The following is a 24,161-nucleotide window of genomic DNA, read 5'->3' on the forward strand; positions in this document are numbered from 1 at the left end:
TCCAAGGATCCTGAAAATAAACCTTAACTTTACAAAATTTAATTTAAAAAGGTCATTTAAATGACATTTATTCTCTTATTTAAATGTCTGCTCTTAAAACTTTTTCTTATCTGTAATTGATTTTAAATGGAGGATGTTTGTGGCATCATTTTGACATGCTGATTAACAGGCACTTTAGAAAACTTTGGTAGAAATAATGAGTTATGCCTAAAAGTTCCACATTCTTAATGTTCCACTGCACCTCTTTCCTTTTCAGAATAGCATTATAAGGTGCACCTTCACAAAGTTATAAGATTTTTAGCTCAGGCTAAATTAATGTCTTCCAGGTTCTAATTAACGTTATGGTCAGCAGTCTGCTTTAGTAATTCAAGAAGGGCCTTTAGTTCTCAGTTTTTTATATACTTACATGTAATTTGCCTTGAAATGAAATATCTTTGTTTGCAGGCAGATCTCTATATTGGGCACCATGGAGAGAAAATGCTAGAGAGTTTTTGTAAGTGGCAACATGAAGAATTTGGCAAGAAGAATGATATACATTTAGAGATGTCAACAAGCTGGGGGGAAGACATGACTTCAGTGGATGCAGCTATACTTATAACAAGGTACATTTACATTTTCCAAAGCCAATTAAATGGCATTCCTAATTCAGTGGCTATGCTGTTAATCCCATTAATCCCTTGATACAGTGCCTTTATTCCAGATTTTGTGCTCCAAAATGTTTGGTATAATAATGTTTGTCATCTCCCTCAATTCATAATACTGATTTCTGAACAGTCATTGGATGGCTTATTGAAAACATATTTGGTTAATTTAAAATAAAAATTTACCCTAAATTTTTGAAGTCAAAGGCATAGCCATTGATGATGATAAGTTAAAACTGTGGTAAATTTCAGTGGAGCTTCAAAATTATCAACCTACACTGTGTATTTTTCAGTCATCACAATATAAAGTAACCTAATATGTTAAATTTCACAATTGACAGACTTTCTGGTTCCATCTGAGAAAACAGTTTCACTTAAGTCTCCAGCTAGTTAACTACAAGTTGCATTGTGAATGTATTACTCACAAACATTTGCAGTACTGCATTAAGTATAATATGTAAATATAAGAAGGTGGGACAGTAAGCAACAATAACTTCATATGGGCACTCTATGTTAGTAATTATTTATGAATTTGTCTTGCTTAGAGATGTTACCAATGAATGGCAATTCATTTTGCACTAGCAATTTAATTTTAGTCATCAAAAGCATTAGCATTTCACATCACAGAAAGCACAGTAACATACTTAAACATGATTTTCTGAAATTCATTTGTTAAATTCATGATAGCTTCTTGTTGAAGAATTGTATTATAAATTAGGGTTGAAAAAATTCCATAATGTTGAAAAAAATCTTTATGCAAGAGCACAACTAGATTTCTACTTTCAGCTATGTAGTTGTAACTGATACTGGACTTCTTCAATAAATGATCATAACATTGGAAAAGGCAACTGCTTTTAGTCATTGGAGAATGAGCTGTGTAGGTCTGCAATCCCTGAAAGAAGGAAAATTTATTAGGCAAAGCCTCACATTGAACCCAGCTTTTTGCCTGGAGACTATTTCTTGACTGGTGCAGAAGTTGGAATCTAGTGAAAGCACAGTGGCCCTGCTGAGGGCACCAGAGATGAAAGTCCTGTGTGTGGAAAGGTGCCAAGAATTACATGTGCAGATCATCTGTTAGAACTCGACAAGGGCTGGTCTGAATACATACAGAGAGAAACTGCCCCAAATGCACTAGAGTGTTGCTGGTATGGAGTTCAAATTTTAAAAGGGTATTAGGAATTGAAGAAATTCAAGTGACTGGAGTGGAGTAATTTTCCGATATCTTGTCATCACTCCTAGCATTTATTTAGGAGATAAAACAAAAAAGGTGTACCTTCATGTAAAAAAATGTAACTCAGAGAAATGCCTACTCTCGACCTGCCCTAACAAAGCTTGAAACCAAGCACCAGCAAGATCTTTAGGGAAACAGAGTTTGGAGGCAGAGTCCTACCAATTTATAGAGGCTTGGAAATCATCTTGGGCTTTATATACATCCTCCCCACTAAAGAATAAATTCAAACTTACCCAGGTTCAGGGTGATAAGCCAATAATTCACCTGCCTTGAAGATATTCTTCAGAGGAAGACAGCTGAATCCTGAGTCTCTAAAATATGTTATCAACAATGTCTAGAGTATAATAAAAATTACTCAAGCAAAAAACATGAAAATATGACCTATGGTCAAGGAAAAGTAGTCAACAGAAAATATCCTTGAGATAGCCTAGACATTAGATTTGGCAGATTAATGTATTTATAATTAGAGTCTCAGAAGAGAATAAGTATGGGTAAAAAAAATTACTTGAGGACATAGTAGTAGAAAATTCCTCATATTTGATGACAACATATAGAGCCCTAGGCACATCATAGGAAAATTGCAGAAAACCAAAGTTAAAGAAAAATTTTTCAATCAGCTAGAGAAAAGAAATACATCTGATGTTCAGATCAATGACTGTCTTCACATCAAAAAAATAAGTTCAAAATACAATGAAACAATATTATTTATTTATTTTTTATTTCGGCATGTTATGGGGGTACAGATTTTAAGGTTTCAATAAATGCCCTTCCCACTCCCCCCCCACAAGTCTGAGTTTCCAGCATGACCATCCCCCAGATGGTGCACATCTCACTCATTATGTATGTATATACCCGCCCCCCTCCCCCCTCCCACCTGCCCAAAACCCTATTACTGAAGATTTGGAGAAAGAGAAACTCTATCAACCAACAATATTAATACTTATTGAATTCTTAAGGGTACTATCTTAATCTCTGAAAAGATAACTATTAAAAAAATCTACAGCTAACATTGTACTTAAGGGTTAAAACAGAATGTTTTTTTCTTAAGACTGACAGCAAGGCAAGGATGTCCCCTCTTACCACTTCTATTCAATATTTTACTAAGAATCATAGCTAATATAATAAGATAGGAAAAAAGATACGGAAGAGATGAATATTAGGAAGAAAGAAGAAAAACTCTCTTTTTTCACAGGTGATATGACTCAGTACAAAGAAAGTTCAAAGAAATCTAGCAAAAAATTGGCCAGAATTTATAATTGGATTTGCAAGACCTCCAAATATAAAGTCAATTTACAAAAAATAGTTGTATTTATATGTATTGAAAATAAACAATTGGAAAAAATCTATAGGAACTTCCAAATCCATGATATATACTTAAGAATGATTTTAACAAAATATATAGAAAAACCTCTAAAATGAAAAGTATACAGCACTATTGAGAGAAATTAAACATCTAAATAAGGTTCATTCGTTGGAAAACTAAATATTATTAACATGTCCATTTTCTCCAGATTAACTTATTGACTGAGTATGATCCCAATGGAAATCTCTCTGGGCTTTTTTTAAAAATAGAAATTGACAAGCTGATTTCAATATTTATTTAGAAATGCAAAAGATATAGAAGAATCAAAACAGTTTTGAAAAAGAACAACAAATTGGGTGGACTTATACTATCTGATTTCAAAACTTACTATAAAGATTAGGAAATGAAGACAGTGTGGTTTCAGCAGAAAGTGATATAGATGAATAAAGCAGTATAAACAGTCTGGAAATAAACTCAGATATATATGGCCAATTGATTTCAGTAAAGCCGCCAGCATAATTCAATGATGAAAAGATAGTCTACTTGTAAAATGGTACTACAATATCTGGACACTTGTGTGAAAAAAAATATATGTCAACCCAGTTAACATCATGTGTAATGTTAATTCAAAATGGATTATAGACTTAATCATGAAAGCTACAAGTCTATTTTAGTAAAAATCAGAGAAGAAAGCCTTCATGAACAAGTGGAGGACAATAAGTTTTTAGACAGGATGCAAAAAAAAAAAAAAACTAATCAAAAATATTGATAATAATTTGATCTTCTCCAAAATGAAAACCATCTTCTGTTCAAAAACCATTCTGGAAATGAAAAAACAAGCCCTATAATTTAAGAAAAGAGTTGTCATTCATTTGTCTAGCAAAGAACTTGTATCCAGAATGTGTACATGTATATGTGCTTTATGCACATATATAAATGTTTAAAATTCAATAATAAAAAGAAAAAATATGAGTCTTTAATAAGCATAAGAAGAGATGCTCAACAGCATTAATAATCAGGGAAATGCAAATTAAATCCATACCTGTGAATGGCTTCAGTTTAGAAAACACTCAAAATGGTGAGGATATAGAACACTCCTCATTTGTTGGTGAGATTGTAAAATGATTCAATCACTTTGGAAAGCAGTTAGTTTCTTACAAAGTTAAGCATTCACATACCATATAACCTACATTAGCTTCTAGATATTTAACCAAGAAAAGTAAAAACATTTACTCACAGAAAACTTTCACTTGAAAGTTTATAGCAGCTTTATTCATCATTGCCAAAAATTGTCAGTAACTTAAAAGTTCATTTACAGGTGAATGGATATATTGTGTATTCACACAACTGAATACTCTTCATCAAACTACTGATAAATGCAACAGCATAGAAGCGTATCAAAAACATTATATACTGAGTGAAAAAGCCAAATTAAAAATCGAGATCAGAGGATTATTGCATTTATGTAAAGTTGTAGAACAGGCAAAGTTAATCCATGATGTCCTATGTGGCCAGGTTGGAGGGTGGGGAAACTGACTACTGAGGCACAGAGACTTTCCGTGGCCATGGGAACATTGTCTGTCTTGCTGTGAATATGGGAGTTTATACATTTGTCAAGATTCAGCCATCTGCTCATTGAAATTATGTGTATTTAATGTAAATTCTACCATAAAAAAGTTGGTTAAAAGAAAGAACAGTAGTAAATTGAAGCTGGTAGAGGGGATAGAAGGAAGACCTGCGTGGATGGAGTGGAGACCTGCAGCAGGGTGGGTTGAGGTGAGTCTGAGCCAAACATCTTAGATCCATGAGTCTCTTCCTTTCTGTAGTAGCAGATCTTGGAAAATATTGGTTATGGGACTAAAGAGAATGATAATTATAATTTGATTACTAATTTATATTTTCCCTTGTTACAAATACAATGTATTTATTATGGAAATTTGATAAATACAAGAATAAGGATAAAAATTAGTCTATAATCCTACTACCTAGGAAGAATTGTAGTTAACATTTTTAAGTATATTTCTTCAGTTTTATTTTATGATTATTTATATAAGTAAATACATATATTTACAATACTGGGATCATAGTCTACATGCAAGGTTTGTTTCTCCCCAACAATGTTGTGGCATTAATTTCATTCCTTATTTCCAATGCCATTTATCTCCTCAAAAATCTAAAAAAAGTTAAAAAATTTCCTACATCCAATATTCAGCTTCTTTCTAGAGGATCAAAATGATGTACTTTTATTTTGAAAGTATTCAAAGTTTTTTTGTGGTGTGGGGGATAGAGATTTGTTTGCTTCCTAGACCTGTGATCATGTGGATTCAAATTCTCTGTTTTGGCTCAAGTAGACTCAGAGCGCCTGAAGTCTGCATCATAGAGTTTCATTATGTGAGTTTATGGAAATGATAGTGTTAGACTTTGGCAACTGAGAAGGCCAATAAATTCTGCTTAAGTTCTGATTTATATTGAAAAAAATGAAATGTAGCCTTTAATTTCCAAGAATGAAGATGCATCTAAGTCTCACTGTAGAGTTTTATAGTACCCTGGGATATACCTATAAATGATTCATTCAAAAATTATTCTGTGCTTTGTATTAAATCAAGATATTTCCGCAATTTATATGTTTTATTAAATTTTCTATCTTACTTGCCAATGGCATTAGTTTGAAACTAACTTTCAGAAGTGTTATACATAAACCAAAAGCATTTCAATAAACATGACAGACCAAACCATCATTAATAAAATTGAATTTTTAAATTAAAGAGTATTTTCAAGGGACATGGACTTAAGCCTTCTCTGTGATTGAAATGTGAAATGTGATAATAACACTAAGAAATCATAGAGTGACAATTGGGAGAACATGTTCTGTGTTTTCGTTACTATGAGCCCACAAGCACTAACTAGGTCAGCTTTAAACCATTTACTTCATTGTATTACACAGAACAATTTGACAGATACATTACCTCATATAGGTCTGGATTTATAACAACTTTATGCATTTTAGCCGAGATCAAAATAAATATCTGAGCTAAAGTTTCTTCCTACTAATGTGCTCACATAATATGCAACATTTAATAATTGTCTGAGATGAGCATTTACTAGAAACTGGGCCTGGTCATGAGTTTAGCCTATCAAATATAGATAAGAACATGGAATTCGTGGAGATTAACATTTTTCTTGTTTTGTTTTATTTTTCGCAGCTTCCTTAAAATGTTAAGGATCTGATCACCTTTACATTTACATTAAGTAAAAAGAGATACTTTTTCCTTAATTACACAAATATTTATTTAGTCTTCACTGATCAAATGGTGGTAGGTCACTTCGGAATAAAGCATTCCTTTAGCTGGCTGATTTTCACTTGCTATGATGCTGGAAGCAGAGAAAGCCTTGTCCCACAGTGAATGAAGGAGAATAGTTTGTCAGCATCTACCGATATTTTATACATGCAGAGCAAATGCTTTTTAATCTACCCTAAATGCTAACACATGTTTACAACGTAGTTACAGGATACTTTTATGCAATACGTAGTATGTAGAGTATGTTTAGAAATTATATTTTAACTTCTATTATGAGAATATGCATTACTTGGGAAATAAAATAGAATTTTGCTACATGCTGAATATTGAAGAATTGAAGATTTAAGAATTATAGTCTGAGCTGAGGTTTTTAAATGCTGCTGACAATTTATTCCTCAATTTTGGTGAGAGGTACTTCCAGTGCTTTAGGGTAAAACAACTTGTGTTTTTTTTAAGCAATGTGCTTTATTCCTTTGTTTGCTAAGTGAACAGAAACTGGCTTTGTGGTGGATTCTAAGTGCCCTAGACAATAGGCAGTGCATCTGTCATAGCTTTGTCATATTATTTAGTTACAGATGGGGTCCCTTGTTTCTCATTATGTAAATCAAATAGCCATGTTGCAGCCTCATGCATCATGAGATGATGTATTATGTATTTAGAAAACACACACAGAATCCCTTTTCCCCTACATCTGAATATATTTTATTTACACTTAGTGATTCTTGGCCCTAAGGTGAAGATTTGATTTTATGTGATTCTTTAACTTTCTGCATTGCCGTATTATTCAATGTCATCTGTTTTGGTTGTTTCTTTCTCCATTTGTTTGCTGGCAAAGGCAGTAGAAAAATAGGACTATCCATTATTTAATTCAATTCCCCAGACTTCTTTCTCACTGATCCTGGGGCCCTTATCACAGAGGTGACGTGTGTCATCCTCTTTTGTGCCTTCAGAGTAGAAGCCTATTTTATTTATCTCTGTGTCCTTCCCCTTAGCTAATGCTTTGCATGTGAGAGGCACTTAATGAATCCCACCAATTGTATAGGTTGTGCTCTCCACAACAGTAGAGGGGACCATTTATGTTATTGTGTATGTAAATGTGTCCCTAGAATTATGCAATGTGCAACCTGTACAACCAGGCCTGGTGTCCCTGTGAAGAATTTTATTTCTATAGTTCCCTATACATAGAAATGCTAAATGTATTTTGCAATTTGCTTATAATAAAAATAAGCAAAGCCTTTTCCAGAAAGCCTTTTCCATTCCTCTTCATCTATAGTTATACTCAGACTCTGAATACATTAAACCACCAGTGGAATATACTTTCCTTTATCGTTTGGCTTTGATTTTTAGCCACAGAGACCAACTTTGCCTAAGTTGAGCCCCAGAAGAGATTACTTTTTTTGGTTTATTGTAATAAGTAGGAAAGCTTCTGTGCAGTTCTCAGAATCAGGGGAAAGCCTGAAGAACCAGGCTGCAGGAAAGACAGTGAAGAGGGAGGCTCTGGTAACCTCGTCACTGGGTTTGCAGGACTCGGGCCTTTCACATTGCCTTAACATATTTTCCACTTTGCAGCTTCTGAAAAGTGGGCTTCAGTCTCGGGGCAAATTTTATGGTTGTAAGCTAAGTTGATGACTCGAATACTCTCACCAGCAAATATAATGTAAAAGAAGGTGGCTTCCCACTAGAGAGATGCCAGTGGGCAGGGTGCAGGGTTTACTCCAGTTGGGGTTGTCAAGTGTCAAGGAGCCACTTGAATTTTATAAAGCCCTCCTTATAACCCTGGGAATCAATGTCGTGATGGAGAGCAGTCTTGTTTTTCACAGTTTCTAGTTTCTTATCCTGTTTATTGAAGGCGATGCTGACTGCTAGTTTACTTTGGAAGAACTTCAGGGTACGGTAGCTAGATTGGTTATGTTTTGGAGGATACAATTTCAATGTGTCTTCCCTCATTTATCTAGAGTTCTAATTTTGGCATGTTTTCAAAATGATCTTTTTATTTATTACAACAAAGGCATAAATATTAAAACTTCCAATGCTGACAAAATAAATTTTAGTTCATCAAAATTTGTTTTCTTTGCTATTTATTTTTTAATAATTAACAAAAAATGCATCCACTTTGCAATATTCATTTAGTTGGACCAGTAGACTTTTAAGGCATATGCGGGCAATGTTGATAGGATTATGTTTTCCATATATAAAATCAATGAAGATTAATGTATCAAGTGGTAACAGCCAACGTTCAGGTATCAAGAATTGGTTAACTAGTGTATAGATTTACCAGAATAAAAAAATGGTAGTATATTGGAGTAAAATATTAAAATTTGTACAAACTAATGAAAACATGTTATACTGTTCTTACTATTTGGAAATACACAGTAATCAGGAGATAGCACGGTGTAACACTACCTTGTGTCTACTGTGTTTTGGGGGTGACCCACTGCCTCCTCAGTCTGATGACTGGGCCTCTGTAATGGGTAATGGACCCCTTATCTGGCAAAGTATCTCTGGCATGCATTGTAAAGCAGAGGCAGGGGAAGGCTTGGCTACTAAAACAAACCAAAGCCAAGTATTTGAGAGTAGAGTTAATTGAGAGAGGAAAGGAAGGGAGGAGGGATAACATGCAAGAGAGTCTGAATTTCTGCCCTACTTAAGTCCTAATGAAAAATTAGAGACATGTTCTCAGCTAAGAGACCCACAGGAATAATAATTCTTCCAGTGATTTTTTTATGAAGCAATTCATGTGATACATACTTGAATTATTTTTGCTATTTATAACTGCAGAATGATAGGTGTATTCCTAAATATTGAGTGTGATTTAAACAAATTTTATAATAAGGCCATTTTGTGCCTTGTTTTAAAAAGATATTATTGATGGTTATGTTTTATCTTCTCTATTCCAACTCTACCCTTCTCTCCATTACTCTTATAATTGAGTAGATGCTATATGTTTCAGATAATTGTCTCTGTCAGAAATTAGCCAGAAGAAATAGAGAACAATATTTAGTAATTGTTAATATTAAAATACTTCATTCTGTAGCTCATTTATACTCATGGCTAGACACATACATATATTTTTTCTGTTTAAACTTTTGGAAGAAAAATAACAATATAGTAGCAATCACTAATTTTTATAATGATTTATAACTAATGTAATCCCCAATTGTAGAAAGATACTTTTGAACAAATATTAAAAGCAACTGAGGCCAATGTAAACATCTTTTTGATGCATTTTTGCAGTCTTTTAAAGAATTTGGTAAAAGTAACTGCATGATGTAAAAATGTAATAATAAAAGGCCTATGTGGCTTGTTTTCATGCATATTAAGATCTAATGTTAACAGTAAACCTATCATTTTACTACACTTAATTCCTATATGGTAGGTCACAGATTGAGTTCACTTCTTTTAATTATGTGATAATCTGGCTGACTAGATAAAAATCACAAAATGTTCCCATTATAGACATCTATAAACTATAGAAAGATATAATAAACATCCTTTTACATGCACAGATGAGACAAAAACAAAGCAAGCTTTGGCAACAAGTGTGCTGAGCGTCTGAGGTAACGTGGTAGCTTCCCCGAAGAAGTTTGTTGGACTAAAACATTTGGGTTCTTGAGTTTTAATGAGGCTGTGCAAAGCGGGGAAGTGGAACTTAAAGGTTACATACAGCTGGAAATCATAAGTGCTTAGACCTGTAATAAAAGTGTGAGTGAGTCAAAGCTCTGCCTGCAAGCACAGGTCGTGGACAGGAAGCATTTTGTGTTACCCATGACCCCAGGTTGGGCAAAACATGGCTCCCCTGGGCATTCCTTACTGTGACTCTGATTCCAAAGTTGAAGTGCTTAGTGAAAGCACACGTGAAACTGCTCTGGAGCGATTCCCCCTCAACTTGCACCGCACGAGACAAGCACCAATAAAGTGCTACTGACTGAGTTCGAATAGAATTCCAGAATGCACAATGACAAAATCTTTAATTGGGAGAACCCAGAGCTGCAATAAAGAATAATAATTTTTTTAAAAAAATATTGAGGATAAGAGGATCATAAAATAAGCATGTTCACACAATTAAAAACAACCAGAAATTCAAAATATGACAATAAGATGTTTTTGAGAAAAAGAATAGTTGATTTGAAAATTGAGGAAAATAAAGGTACTGGAAAAGAAATATGGTACTTATACTTAAAATCTCAAGGTCTAAGTTAAAGGGCAGATTAGATCCAGCTGAAAAGAGCATTAGTAAATTAAAGGATAGATCTGAAGGGTTCTCCCCGAAGGCTGCATAGAGTTAAGAGATGGAAATACAAAAAAGTTTATTTTTTATTTTTTTTATTTTGGCATATTATGTGGGTACAGATTTTAAGGTTTCAATAAATGCCCATTTCCCCCCACAAGAAAGTTTTTGAGAGTTACAGACATCAGAATGAAAAGAACCAACATATTCCTAAAGGAGTTCTAGGAGAAGAGAATAGCTAGAATGTCAGAGAGATTAACTAAATCAATAATGGTAAGATGTTTTTACATGTTCCTGGATCTTCAGATTGAAAAATATACCAGGTGCCAAAGAAGATAAATAAAAACCACATTGGTGCCTAGACATATCTTGGTGGGACTATAGAACTATCAATACAAAAAGAAATATAAAAATGAACTAGAAACCAAATTCATAAAAAAGAGCAAAAAGTATGATCACAGACTTCTAAATAATATTTATGAATGCTAGAATAAAATGAGATAATACCTTCAATGTGCTGAAGGTCAACCTAACATTCTATACTCAGCTACTGTTCTATTATGAATAAATGCAAAATAATGAAAATAAAGGCAAAAAACACTGGAAGAGTTTACTATTCACACATCTTCACTGAAGGAGATATTGAAAGATGTACTTAAAGGAAAAGAATAATGAACTCTCTGGAAAGTAAATCTATAAGACATAACTGAGAAAAGAAATTGCTAAATATATAGGCAAAGAGCTAAATATGCAATGATGGTTTTAAAAACTGTTTAACTTGAGATTTAAAAAATCAATGTGTAGGTATAATATCAAATAGACAAAACATGAAGGATTGAAAGGAGAGATTGCATTAAAAGCATTTTATGTCCTTGCCTTTTTCAGGAGGAGGCTAACGGCACTTTTTAGCTTCACTCATTTGAAGGCTATATGGTAGTCAGAATGATGTTCCCCCAAAGATGTGCATGACCTTAAATTAAGAGTCTGCTGTCCAGAACCAGTGCGCATGTTGTCTTACATGACAGAAAAGACTGTGAAGATGTGATTATGTTAAAGATTTTGAGATGAGGAGGTTATCTAGGTGTGAGAGAAAGAAGGGGGCATCAGAATCAGAGAAAATGATGGAAGCGAAGGTTGAAGTGATGTAATTGTTGACCTTGAAGATGGAAAGGGACCCGGAGTCAAGAAATGGGCAGCCTCTGGAACCTGGAAACAGATTCCCACTCAGAGCTCCCCGACACGATCGTACAAACACATTGGTTTCAGCCTGAGAAAACCCATTCAGGCGTCTGGCCTTCAGACTGTAAGTTAATAAATTTGTGTTGTTTTATGGAATTTTTACCACAGCAATAGAGAACCAATACACTGTACTTTAAAATGTAAAGGTAATAATACATCAAACACAATTTAATGTTACTTTCAAAGTAATAGCAGAAAAAAGGGAGATGAAAATAAAACTGATAGGAAGAAAGAAAAACAAAGAGGAAAAGAACAAAGAAATACAACTTGGTAAATTGAAATAACAAATAAGATAATAGATAAATCCAAATATGTCAATAATAAAATCAAAAAGGATTAAATTCACTTATAAAGATATTATATAACTAGCTTTTAAAATTTAAACCATATGCTATTTATAAGAGCCTCAGAGAAAATGAAAACTGAAAGTAAAACAAAGGAAAAAGATATGCCAAGCAAATACTAATGCATTACTAACATATTAGTATTTAATATCATGCACAGTCAACTTTAAAAATGAATACTTAAGTGATAAATATAGTTTTTACACAATAATCAAAACAGTAATTCAAAATAATTTCTAAAAATTTACAATTAGGTACTTAATAACTTAGCTTTGAAAGAAACAAAGCAAAAAGTGGAATCATAAAGGAAACAAAAAGCTTTAGAACCACAATGGAATTTTAACAATCCTTCCTCAGAAACACATAAAAAGCAATCCAAAACTGGTCATTCCAATGAAGAATTGTATACCTAAATTTGTAATAGCTAAATCTGATGAGCATGCATCGAACTCTGCTCCAAACAGAGAGTATCCTTTTCAAACATTCAGGGAACATTTACAAATGTATGTATAGGTGCTAAATCACAAATGCTGCTGATGGGCCAGGCAAGATATGAACTGAAAAATAATCATTATAATACATTTATCAATGTAGATCTCATTGGTGAATCAGCAGAAGTATGTGCTTAATTTTTAAAGTTATATTTTTCATTTACGTTTCACATCCAGATCCTATAACTGAGGGATGAATTTTTTTTTTAAAAAAGATAGTTTTCATTTCTCATTCACACACACAAAAATACCAATTTCAGTATCGTTTGTAATAGTAAAGGTGATATAGAACCTAAAAGCCTATCAATAGAAATTTGCTTATATTGTGATACAATATTAGCAGCAACAATAACAGCAACAGAAAAACCAACAAAACATCACCGCTAACTTTTGATAGCTTACTTGGTGCCTGGCATTGTTTTAAATGGCTTATGAAACAATGGCAATATAGCACCTCTTGTATTACCCTGGATAGAGCTGGAACCCATTCTACTAGGTGAAGTATTTCAGGAATGGAAAAACCAGCACCACATGTACTCACCAGCAAATTGGTATTAACTGATCAACACCTAAATGGACATATAGGCATAACATTTATTGGGTGTCAGGCAGGTGTTGGGGATAGGATGGGTATTTACATACATAATAAGTGTGATGTGCACCATCTGGGGGATGGACACGCTTGAAGCTCTGACTGGGGGGGCAAGGTAACATACGTAACCTAAACATTTGTACCCCCATAATATGCTGAAATAAAAAAATAAAACAAAATAAAATTAAAAAAACAGAAAAAATGCCTTGTATTTGTTAACTCATTTGACCTTCACAATGAACCTATGTTTTTAATGTTTTATATGTGTTAAATCATTTACACATATAATATCTACACATGTTGTAGATATTATAATTACCTCTATTTTTTAGATGCAGTGACTGAGGCACAGGAAGTAAGTTGCCTAAGGTCATGTAACTCATAGGAAATAGATATAAAGTTTGCTTTCTTATAATCTGCCTACAAATCTCATAACTCTTAGTTATTAAATTCTCTTAAAGTATGTTCCATGGAATCCTCAGTAATTGGTAACAAGAAGGAAGTATTTTTAGGGAGTGCTCACTAAGATTTGGTGGTCAAATAAAAAGCAAAAATTACAGAATATTATTCAGAGTTAGATCCCATTTATATAATAATAACTTCCTCATACCCTTATTAAAATGACTACCCTTATTAAAATGATATAAAATTTTGGTCAATCTTATATAAAATGTTATTTTATATAATTTATATTCTTCTAGTTATATTTATATAAATATTTATATTATTTTAAATTGTATTTCTTATGTTTAAATCTTCAATATGGAAATTAGTTCTGTGTTACATGAAGTAGAGATCTTCCAATTTTTTTTCAAATGGAAATTTTTATCCCAATACCAGATACTACTTTTTGGAATAAAACAATGAAATCCTATAAAATTCAGAACAAGATGGGATTTTGTTTTTGAAATATTATCTATGAAATGGGACAGCAGTGTCTAAAAATTATATCATAAATAAATTTGCCATAACATTGAATCTTCCATTTTCTTAGAATTAAAAATTAGTTAAGGCAGGGCGAGGTGGCTCACGCCTGTAATCCTAGCACTCTAGAAGGCGGAGGCGGAGGTGGGCGGATCGCTGAAGGTCAGGAGTTCGAAACCAGCCTGAGCATGAGTGAGACCGCCCCCCCCATCTTTACTAAAAATAGAAAGAAATTAATTGGCCAATAAAAATATATAGCCGGGCATGGTGGCACATGCCTGTAGTCCCAGGTACTCAGGAGGCTCAGGCAGGAGGATTGCTTGAGCCCTGGAGTTTGAGGTTGCTGTGAGCTAGGCTGATGCCACAGGCACTCACTCTAGCCTGGGCAACAGAGTAAGACTCTGTCTCAAAAAAAAAATAAAAAAATTAGTTAATCTTATTCTTAGTTTTATTAGATTTTTGGACACAAAAGTGTGATTCAATTTATCATATAACTATTAAAATGAATCACAGGATATCTATTATTTGTACAAAAGAATTTATTTTTACTTTGATTTTCTGTTTTTCTTTCAAGGAAAGATTTCTGTGTACACAAAGATGAACCATGTGATACCGTTGGTAAGTGTCTATAAAAATTTTACACTTTGGGGACTTCTGGAGCCTTTAACACATTACTTGTTTAGATATAGGAAAGTGTTACACTGGTTTTAATGAAATATTTTTAAATGTCAGAGTTACATGTTTTCTACTTATATGTTTAATCATTTGTCAATACTTCCGTTATGAATGAAATAGCTTAAAAACATGTATAAACTATGTATTGAGGATAATTTTTAAGTGATGCATTAAGGTTATCCTCAGTTGCTTTGTTGTTTCTAAGAGATATATGGGTTCAAAAAATTTTAGTATTATTGGTAACTCAAGACAAAATTTGTTAATGATATTATTATTGGCTATTTTGTTCTATACCTGATTTGTTTTTGAGTTATACATGCTTGAAGTTCTTCTCAGATTCTGTCAAAATAGTTTTGCCCAACTTGTGAGGATTTTTTTGTACATAAAGCAGCAAATTTGCCACATTTTATATTGCATATCTAAAATCCCTAAAATGTAACCATATAGCCAATCAAATCCACGAACCCACAGTTCTTCTAATTTTGATAGAATGTCACATATATGCTTAGATATCTTAAAAATGCATCTATATAAATATAAATTTACCTACCCAAATATAACCAAATATTTTTGTATATATATGTATATTTTAAATATTAAATCATGTAGTTGTATGTAAAAAAGGTGTTTTCGGTAAGGCATATTTAAGACATTATCTGATTTTAGCATATAATGTGGGGTTCATTTCTATAGGGAGGGAAGTAGTTTAACATAACCATTTTTGGGGTGTCATTTGTTCTTTGTAAGGTGAACAATGAGTAAAAGAGATAGTATCAGAATATAAGGTTAGGAGCATTTAAAAAATAATTCCAACTAGTTCCATTAACTTAAGTTTTCATCAACCTCTTCATATGTTTAAAATCTTAGGTAACAAGATTTTCTTTTCTTTTTCCTGCGTGAATCTCCAGAAATTAAAACTTGACATATAGTTTTCATCTCCCTAGCCATGGAAGCTCTTGATTACCAGTAAAGCTTTTACCTTTTCTTCTGCTTAAGCAGCTATGTTGCCCCTAAAAGCCTTCTTTAATGGGGACAGATCAATATCCTGCCTTGTCCAAGCACAGGAGAGAAGCCAGCAGCTCAGGCAGGCTCTCCCACACCCACCGTGTGGCCTGCCTCCGTGTGGCACACATGCAGACGCTATGTGAGGAGAACCGATTTGTCTTTTGATTATGATTTTGTGTCACATCTTGCTAAATCTGCAAACTGAAAATAGCATATATATGTGTGATATCTAGTATCCATAAAATATATTTTCTAATTTAAAGCATATTTGAATAAGTAAGTACCACAATGTGTCTGACAATCAGAGCATGTAAGGTTAGGCAGGAAAATGGTATAGTCAGTTCTCAGCTCTTCTGTCCCGTCCATTAGACATAAAGGTTATAAGGCCAGTTCTAAATATTTCGGTGGCGTAGGGTTTGGAAAGTCCCATGCCCTCCTGAATCTCTTCGTATTTCTGAATCCTTAGGTTCTTGTGGTCACCTGCTTGGTAAACTAAAGTCTAGTTCTACCCTCTGCATCTTATGACAGTTCTTTTTCCCAGCCCAAATATAGACAAAGGGTTTTTCCTATGTAGTCTTGAGCAGAGTAAAAATCTGAAATATTCCTTCAAGACAGATAACAACCAAGTCAGAGTAATCTCTTTCTCCCAAACTCTACAAAACCTTTCTTGTCACACAATTGTGCTATCTAGAGTCATATATAGTTTGCCCTCCATATCCACGAGTTCCATATCCCTGAATTCAACCACCTGAGGATGGAAAATATTAAAAATACCAGCTTCTCTGGAGGCTGAGGTGGGAGGATCACTGGAGCCCAAGAGTTTGAGACCAGCCTGGGCATCATAGTGAGACCTTGCCTTTAAATAAATTGAAAAAACTAACTGGGCATGGTGGTGTACGCCTATCGTTTCTGCTAAAAAAATTTAAAAATTAAAAACAAAAATAACAATACAAATTAAAAAAGAATACAGCATAACTGCTATTTACATAGTATTTACATTATAAACACTAGGTGTAAATGCTAGGTATTATAAGTTACCTAGAAATAATTTAAAGTATATAGGGGAATGTACATAGAATATATGCAAATATCACACCATTGTATATAAAGGACTTAAACATCAACGATTTCTGGTGTCCAGAGGAGTCCCAGAACCAATCCCCTATTAATACCGAGAGATTTATGAGATTCATGCGACATTTGTGAGAAATGGACACTGAGCTTGCCACCCTCCCCCTGCACCCCCGCTGTGCAGCTGCTGTGCGGGGGCAGGGAAGGCGCTCCCAGGGATGGGCGCGGGTCCGCTTGTCCTAGGAAGGGCCATTTTAGAACCCCAGGCCTGAGCCAGTCAGTACATGGCATTGCCCTGGCTGGGGTACATGATCTGTTTCCTATGCTTGCCTCATTACGCTGAGGAAAGGAGCATTTTCAGTGGTTAGATTTCATTCATGTGTGTCCTCACTGGATGTAAATAAGGAAGAATGCAACCCAGATCACTAGACTCACAAAGGAAACCAGCCTGGGGTGAGTCTGCCGCAGGAACTGCAGAAGTGGAAGGCGCCCTCCCCCATGGCATCGCTGGGTCATGGCAAGCGCCAGCCCTGGCCCAGAGTAAGGGTTGGGTTTCTGGATATGTGGGCCGGTATGTGCTTATTATTTAAGGCAGTTTGAGGCTTTTACATTATTTGTAGCCTAAGGCATAGAAATCTTCCCTGATGCTCATTTATTCATTTATGAAAAAAAAGAAGACCATGAAGCAACATTAATAACTTCTCTACTGTTATTAAAAGAAAGTGCAAGTATATTGCTCTGTGACTTGCTAAAAAAATTAAATGACGTTGTATTTAGCTTATCAGTCATCTTGATAGCTATTAATCTCTAATATAACAAAGCGAAAGGGATTTAGTGTTCAGATTAATCAGTAATGTGTTTATTTATACACATTTACAATCTCCTCATATAATATGAAAGCATGTATTTTTTGTCAGATGCTTTTCTTAAATTATTGTGTACCTTTTTCCCTCTTTTATCTATAACTGATGTGAAGTCCGACCATTTCACTTGGAATACTATAACAAAAAACTGAGAGAGGAAAGAGAAAGGAAAGAAGTGAATTTAGTAATTATTAATTTTTATAAATGAGGTGGAATGATAACTTTAAGACAATTTTCCCTACTCTCCTAGGTATAGTACAGCACTTACAGGCTTTGAATTTATATTACTCATGTGAGTTGTAAGTGGAGATAGACGCCTGTATTTTAAAGGCAGTGCATTTAAAAGATTCATGCTTTGTGTTATAATTCAAACAGTACTTTCATGGACATTATCCCATTTATTTCTCTCAAAATCTGAACTCTTTAGTATTATTATCATTATTATTTTACAGATGATGAAACCTCTGAAATAGATTGAATGCATCATGAATTTTGAACTCAGACATCTAGAGTTAAATCAGGGTCCTGTTGTTTGTTACCTGTGTGAATGTGGGCACATTATTTAACACCTCCAGCTTGGACTCCTCACCTTTAAGGTAGAGGCTTCGTTGTCTACCCCCAGGAATGCTGCAACACTGTGACAACTGCACAGCCAGGCTGTTAATTGGCCCTGGGCAAGCACCAGCTGCCGCCGTCCCTCTCGTTCCCTGCACTCTGGCAGCACGTAGAGTCAGCTTTCCTTCATAACATGACACGTTTATAGTAGATAAAAATAGAGCTAGAAAACTGAATATGAGGAAATTATCTTGGAATGATGTTATAGAATAAAATTGGAAATGGCAAAATATAAACTTGGAAATAGCTTTTATTTACTAATATTTTAATTTTAAAACAAGATAATTTGTTCATTTGCTAAGTCAAAAGGTTTGTGCATTTTAAATGAGTTGAGCTAGATAAATGTTATGGAATTTATAAACAAGTGCTTCATTTGATAAATTGTAGTTATTTATTAAGCTTATATTTGAAAAGCTACTTAAAAGGTAAAAAGTAAAAATGATTTTACCACTCCCTCAATTGCACCCTTCTTCCTATTTATTTAGTTAGGTAGATGATTTTGTAAGTTGGTAGGTGAATATATAACATTGGAAGAAAACAACATTATTAAATGTTTTAATCCATAAGATACTGATTTTAAAATATGTATGTGTTCACCTTTTAACATCTCTGAAATTTGGATTCATTTTGTGATTAATGGCTTAATAGAATTGTGTCATAATTTAATTCAAAGGTTTTTAAGTTTCAGATTGGATGGACTATGGTGGCATACTTAAATTTCAGAAGAAATAAAGTGTAATTCATTATGCAAGTGACAACTATCTATTTGCTGCTATTGCTAGTGAAGTTGCCTTACTTTCTAATGGTGCCCCAAAATGTACTTGGCCTAATCCCTGGAACATGTGAAGATGTTAGGTTAGAAACAAAGAGGAATTAAGGTTGTAGGCAGAATTAAGGCCGTCAATTAATTGACCTCACTTAGTATGGGAAGATTATCCTGGCCTGTCCTGGGATGCCCAGTGTTATCACAAGAGTTCTTAAAAGCAGAAGAGGGAGGCAGAAAAGTTCTGAGTCAAAGGGAGATGGGATTACTGAAGAAAGGCACAGAGAGATGCAATGTGGAAGGATTCAGTTCACCATGGATGGTTTAAAGAAGGAGGAGGGGCCATTAGTGAAGAAATATGAGTCGTCTCTAGAACATGGAAAAAGCAAGGACATTAGCATCTTTCCTAGAGCCCCCAGAAGTGAGCACTGAGAGCCCTGCCAGCACCTCGATTTTGCCCAGTTAAGTCTGTGTCAGGCTTCTGACCTGGAGAACTACAAGAGAATAAATTTGGATGCTTTAAGCCACTAAATTTGTGATCATTTTTACAGCAGCCATGGAAAATCATCGCACTTACTAATAAATTACGCCCCCCATCATCTATAGAGAAGAAGTAAAGAACCTGGTGCTCTTGAATCCTTGGCCTGTGGGATGGCAGTTCTGGCTTTGTGGTTAATTTTAAAAACTGGTGAAGAGCTTGAGACCAGATTAAAAAATATAAAATTAGTGCCATGATATCTACATACATGTAAACTAACAAACTCAGGCTGTGCTAACACTAACATGATTAATTATAGTTGATTTTCCCTAGCTGAAAGACTAAATCCCCCAAAAGTCTATATCATCCCTTCACAATTAAATAAATTGGAGCAATTCATTAAAATCATCTCAAGAAAATACTAGGATCTGATGATTTTAAAGTTAATTTCTACTGAAGATCATCCCAATAATATTATACAAACTATTTTAGAGAATAGAAAAAAGGAAAATTAAAACCATATGAATTTCTTTCTAAAGCCTGAGAGGACTGTGTAAGAAAAAAATGATAAACCATTCTTTCTTAGGAAAGAAATGAAAAAAAAAATCAAAGCCAAATATTAGCACATAGTGTCCCACAATGTATTTTTTAAATAACCAATTAGCATTATTTTATTCCAGATTTATTCCAGAAATTCAAGGGTAGTTTAACATTAGTACATCTTAAAATTTAACTATATATTCCAATTAAAGATAGAAATCATATGATCTTGTTTTGATAAAGAAAATGCCTTTCATAAAATTAAAAACACATTCATGATAAAAAAAAAACTCTTAGAAAAGTAGGAACAAGTAAGAACTTTACTAACCAGTAGAAATTATTTACAAAAAGATCCATAAATATCATTTTTAAAGAGTGAAGCATTAAAAGCATTCCTTTTAAAATCAGAAGCAAGGTAAAGATTCTGCTGTCACTACTTCTATTCAACAATGTACTGGAAATTTTAGGCCTTGCAACAAAGTAGACAATAAGATTGTCTACATAAAGAAAAATACTCAGACATTATGGAATTAAATTAGGAGAATAGGAGAGTGTAGGAAGGTGGTTAGATGATAAATCAATATACAATAACCAATTGGTTTTTATATACCAGTGATAGGCAGTGAAAAATTTAATTAAAATTCTATTTAATATATGGAAAAAATAAAGTGCATTGGAATATGTCTAATGACAAATACTCAAGACATGGAGAATATTATAGACTATATTGCAGTTCAATAAAGAAGATATAAGTCAATGAAAAGATAAACCTTACTCATGGTGATACAAATGTCCATTTCCCTAAGATTCATCTATTGGTAGAATGCATCCCATAAAACTTCTAACAGGAGTTTTGAAGGAACTTGTTAGGCTGATTCTAAACGTTGTGTGGAGGAATAATAGGCCTAAGAATTGACCAGACACTGGTGAAGGAAGAATACAGAGGGGAGTCTGCTCTATCAGATATCAAGATATAGTACGTAGTAAATAAGAAAATGCAGTTGCATGTATTTGGAAATTGATGTATAATGCACATCATTGGGTAAAGCGCTGCTCAATAAATGATGTTAACATGATTACTCATATAGGCAAAAGCTGAAGTTGATCTCATATGGTTTAAATTTGTAAAAATAGAAGAAAATATGAAAAACAATTTTCCATTTTTGAGGCAGATTTCATAAAGAAGACAAAAATGCTAATCATTGAGGAAGTACTTGATCAATTAAAAAACTATATTAATATTTAAAATTTATGCATATCAAAGGGCATCATAATGATAGACAAAAAAGCAAACTTCTCTCAGGGAAACGATACTATATTTTATGGATTTTTAAAATGCCTTCAGCTGTCATTGATTTCAAGATATACCATTATTTTATGAACCATTAAATTTAAAAAATGTGACAAAATTTAATTTTAAGATATTTTTGATTTTAAGATGTCAATGTGACATAATGTGAATCTTGAAATTAGTGATATATAGTATTTGCAACACATATAATCAACAAAATATTAGAATCCAGAGCATAAAAACAACTTCTTTAAGTTAGCAAGTAAGAAATAAACAAGGAAATAGACATGCCAAATAGGGCAAAAGACCCTAAAGGCCATTTTTAGAAGAAAATACATCATGTACATTTAAAAAAATAGAAGGATACTCAACTTCATTAGTAATAGGAAAAATGAACATTCAGACTATGAGATTTGTACCAGTAAGACTGATACAATTAAAATCTGACATTACCAGGTGATGAGAAGTATGTGAATCTATGGAAACATTTACCCACTTCAGGAAGGAATATAAATTGGTGTAATCACTTTGGAAAACTTTTGGCAGTATCTACTAAAACTGGCATTTGTATAACCTGTGACCATTAATTACATTCTTAAGCATATATCTAAGAGAATCCTATGTGCACTAAAGACATGTTTACCCTAGAAATTTAAATATGTATACATAACTTATCCAAGTCCAAAGTCAATGTTTTTTCTTCTCTGAGGATTATGAGGTCATTAGAATACTCTGTATACCCTGCAGTTACTGTAGGCTATTCCTATTTTTTAAACTCTCAAGATGTTACTATGGTTTTCTACAGTCAATACTCAATTAAGTTTATTCAGATATTTATTATTTTATTAGTTTTTATTATACCTTCTCTCTTACAACCCAGTTCTCTCTTCTGATCTTACCTTCCTCCTAACTGAAGCAATATTTATTAGCATTTCCTTTAGTAAAGGCCTATTTTTAGCAAACCCTTAAGTTTTTGTTAGTTTGAAAAAATCTTTTTTTTTTAATTTCGGCATATTATGGGGGTACAGATTTTAAGGTTTCAATAAATGCCCATTCCCCCCCGCACACACAAGTCTGAGTCTCCAGCATGACCATCCTCCAGATGGTGCACATTTCACTCATTATGTATGTATATACCCACCCCCTTCTCCCTCCCACCTGCCCAATACCCTATTACTGTAGTACCTATGTGTCTACTTAGGTGCTGCTCAGTTAATACCAGTTTGCTGGTGAGTATATGTGGTGCTTGTTTTTCCATTCTTGGGACACTTCACTTAGTAGTATGGGTTCCAGCTCTAACCAGGAAAATATAAGATGTGCTATATCACCATTGTTTCTTAGAGCTGAATAGTACTCCATGGTATACATATACCACATTTTATTAATCCATTCTTGGATTGATGGGCACTTGGGCTGTTTCCACAGCCTTGCAATTATGAATTGTGCTGCTATAAACATTCGAGTGCAGGTGTCTTTTTTGTAGAGTGTCATTGGGTCTTTTGGGTAGATGCCCAGCAATGGGATTGCTGGACCAAAGGTTAGATTCACTTGTATCGCTTTAAGGTATCTCCATATTGCTTTCCACAGAGGTTGAACTAGTTTGCAGTCCCACCAGAAGTGTAGGAGTGTTCCTCTCTCTCCGCATCCACGCCAGCATTTATTGTTTGGAGACTTTTTGATAAAGGCCATTCTCACTGGAGTTAAGTGATATCTCATTGTGGTTTTGATTTGCATTTCCCTGATGATTAGAGATGTTGAGCATTTTTTCATATGTTTGTTGGCCATTCTTCTGTCTTCTTTAGAAAAGTTTGTTCAAGTCCTTTGCCCACTTTTTAATAGGGTTATTTGATTTTTTCTTGCTGATTTTTGTGAGTTCTAAGTATATTCTAGTTATCAGCCCCTTATCGGATACATAGGATGCAAAAATTATCTCCCATTCTGTAGGTTGTCTGTTTACTTTCATGACTGTTTCTTTGGCTGTGCAGAAGCTTTGTAGTTTGATCATGTCCCATTTATTTATTTTTGTTGCTGCTGTGATTGCCCTTGGGGATCTTCTTCATAAACTCTTTGCCCAGGCCGATGTCTAGGAGAGTGTTTCCAACTTTTTCCTCTAGAATTCTAATAGTTTCATACCTTAGGTTTAAGTCTGTTATCCAGCGTGAGTTGATTTTCGTGAGAGGTGAAAGGTGTAGGTCCTGCTTTAGTCTTCTACAGGTGGCTATCCAGTGAAAACATCTTAATTTCACTGTAAGTCTTGAAAGATATTTTAAGTGAGAATTCTGGATTAAAGCGAGAATCCCAGTATTCAGAATACATTTGTTTGTTTCCCAGCACATTAAAGATCTAGTTGATCTGTCCTCTGCCATCGTTCTTGAGAATTCATCTATCAATCTGAATTCCTTTTAATGTCATCTGTCCAAAAAAAAACCAAAAAAAAAAAAACCCAAAACCAAATAGAAAAAGAGTCTAGGTCAAAGTTTTCATGGCAATGTTTTCTTTCCAGGGGAAGGTTGTTTTTTTAGCCTATCATTTTACTGGGTTTAGCTATTAGTATTGGGGGAAGAGGTA

The 24,161-nt window shown here is 33.9% G+C and overlaps 1 protein-coding gene across 1 annotated transcript in view; it reads left to right on the forward strand.

Annotated features, from left to right (window-relative positions):
- Nucleotides 1-24,161, forward strand: part of ADAMTS19 (ADAM metallopeptidase with thrombospondin type 1 motif 19) — a 244,675-nt gene that overhangs the window by 57,733 nt on the left and 162,781 nt on the right. Inside the window, exons 6-7 of the mRNA XM_076008346.1 lie at nt 445-602; nt 14,867-14,910. Of these exons, the coding sequence (XP_075864461.1) occupies nt 445-602; nt 14,867-14,910 (202 nt within the window). The remainder of the gene's footprint in view (nt 1-444; nt 603-14,866; nt 14,911-24,161) is intronic.

The sequence above is a fragment of the Microcebus murinus genome, chromosome 11 (assembly GCF_040939455.1).
Source record: "Microcebus murinus isolate Inina chromosome 11, M.murinus_Inina_mat1.0, whole genome shotgun sequence".
In the NCBI taxonomy this organism is placed as follows: domain Eukaryota; kingdom Metazoa; phylum Chordata; class Mammalia; order Primates; family Cheirogaleidae; genus Microcebus; species Microcebus murinus.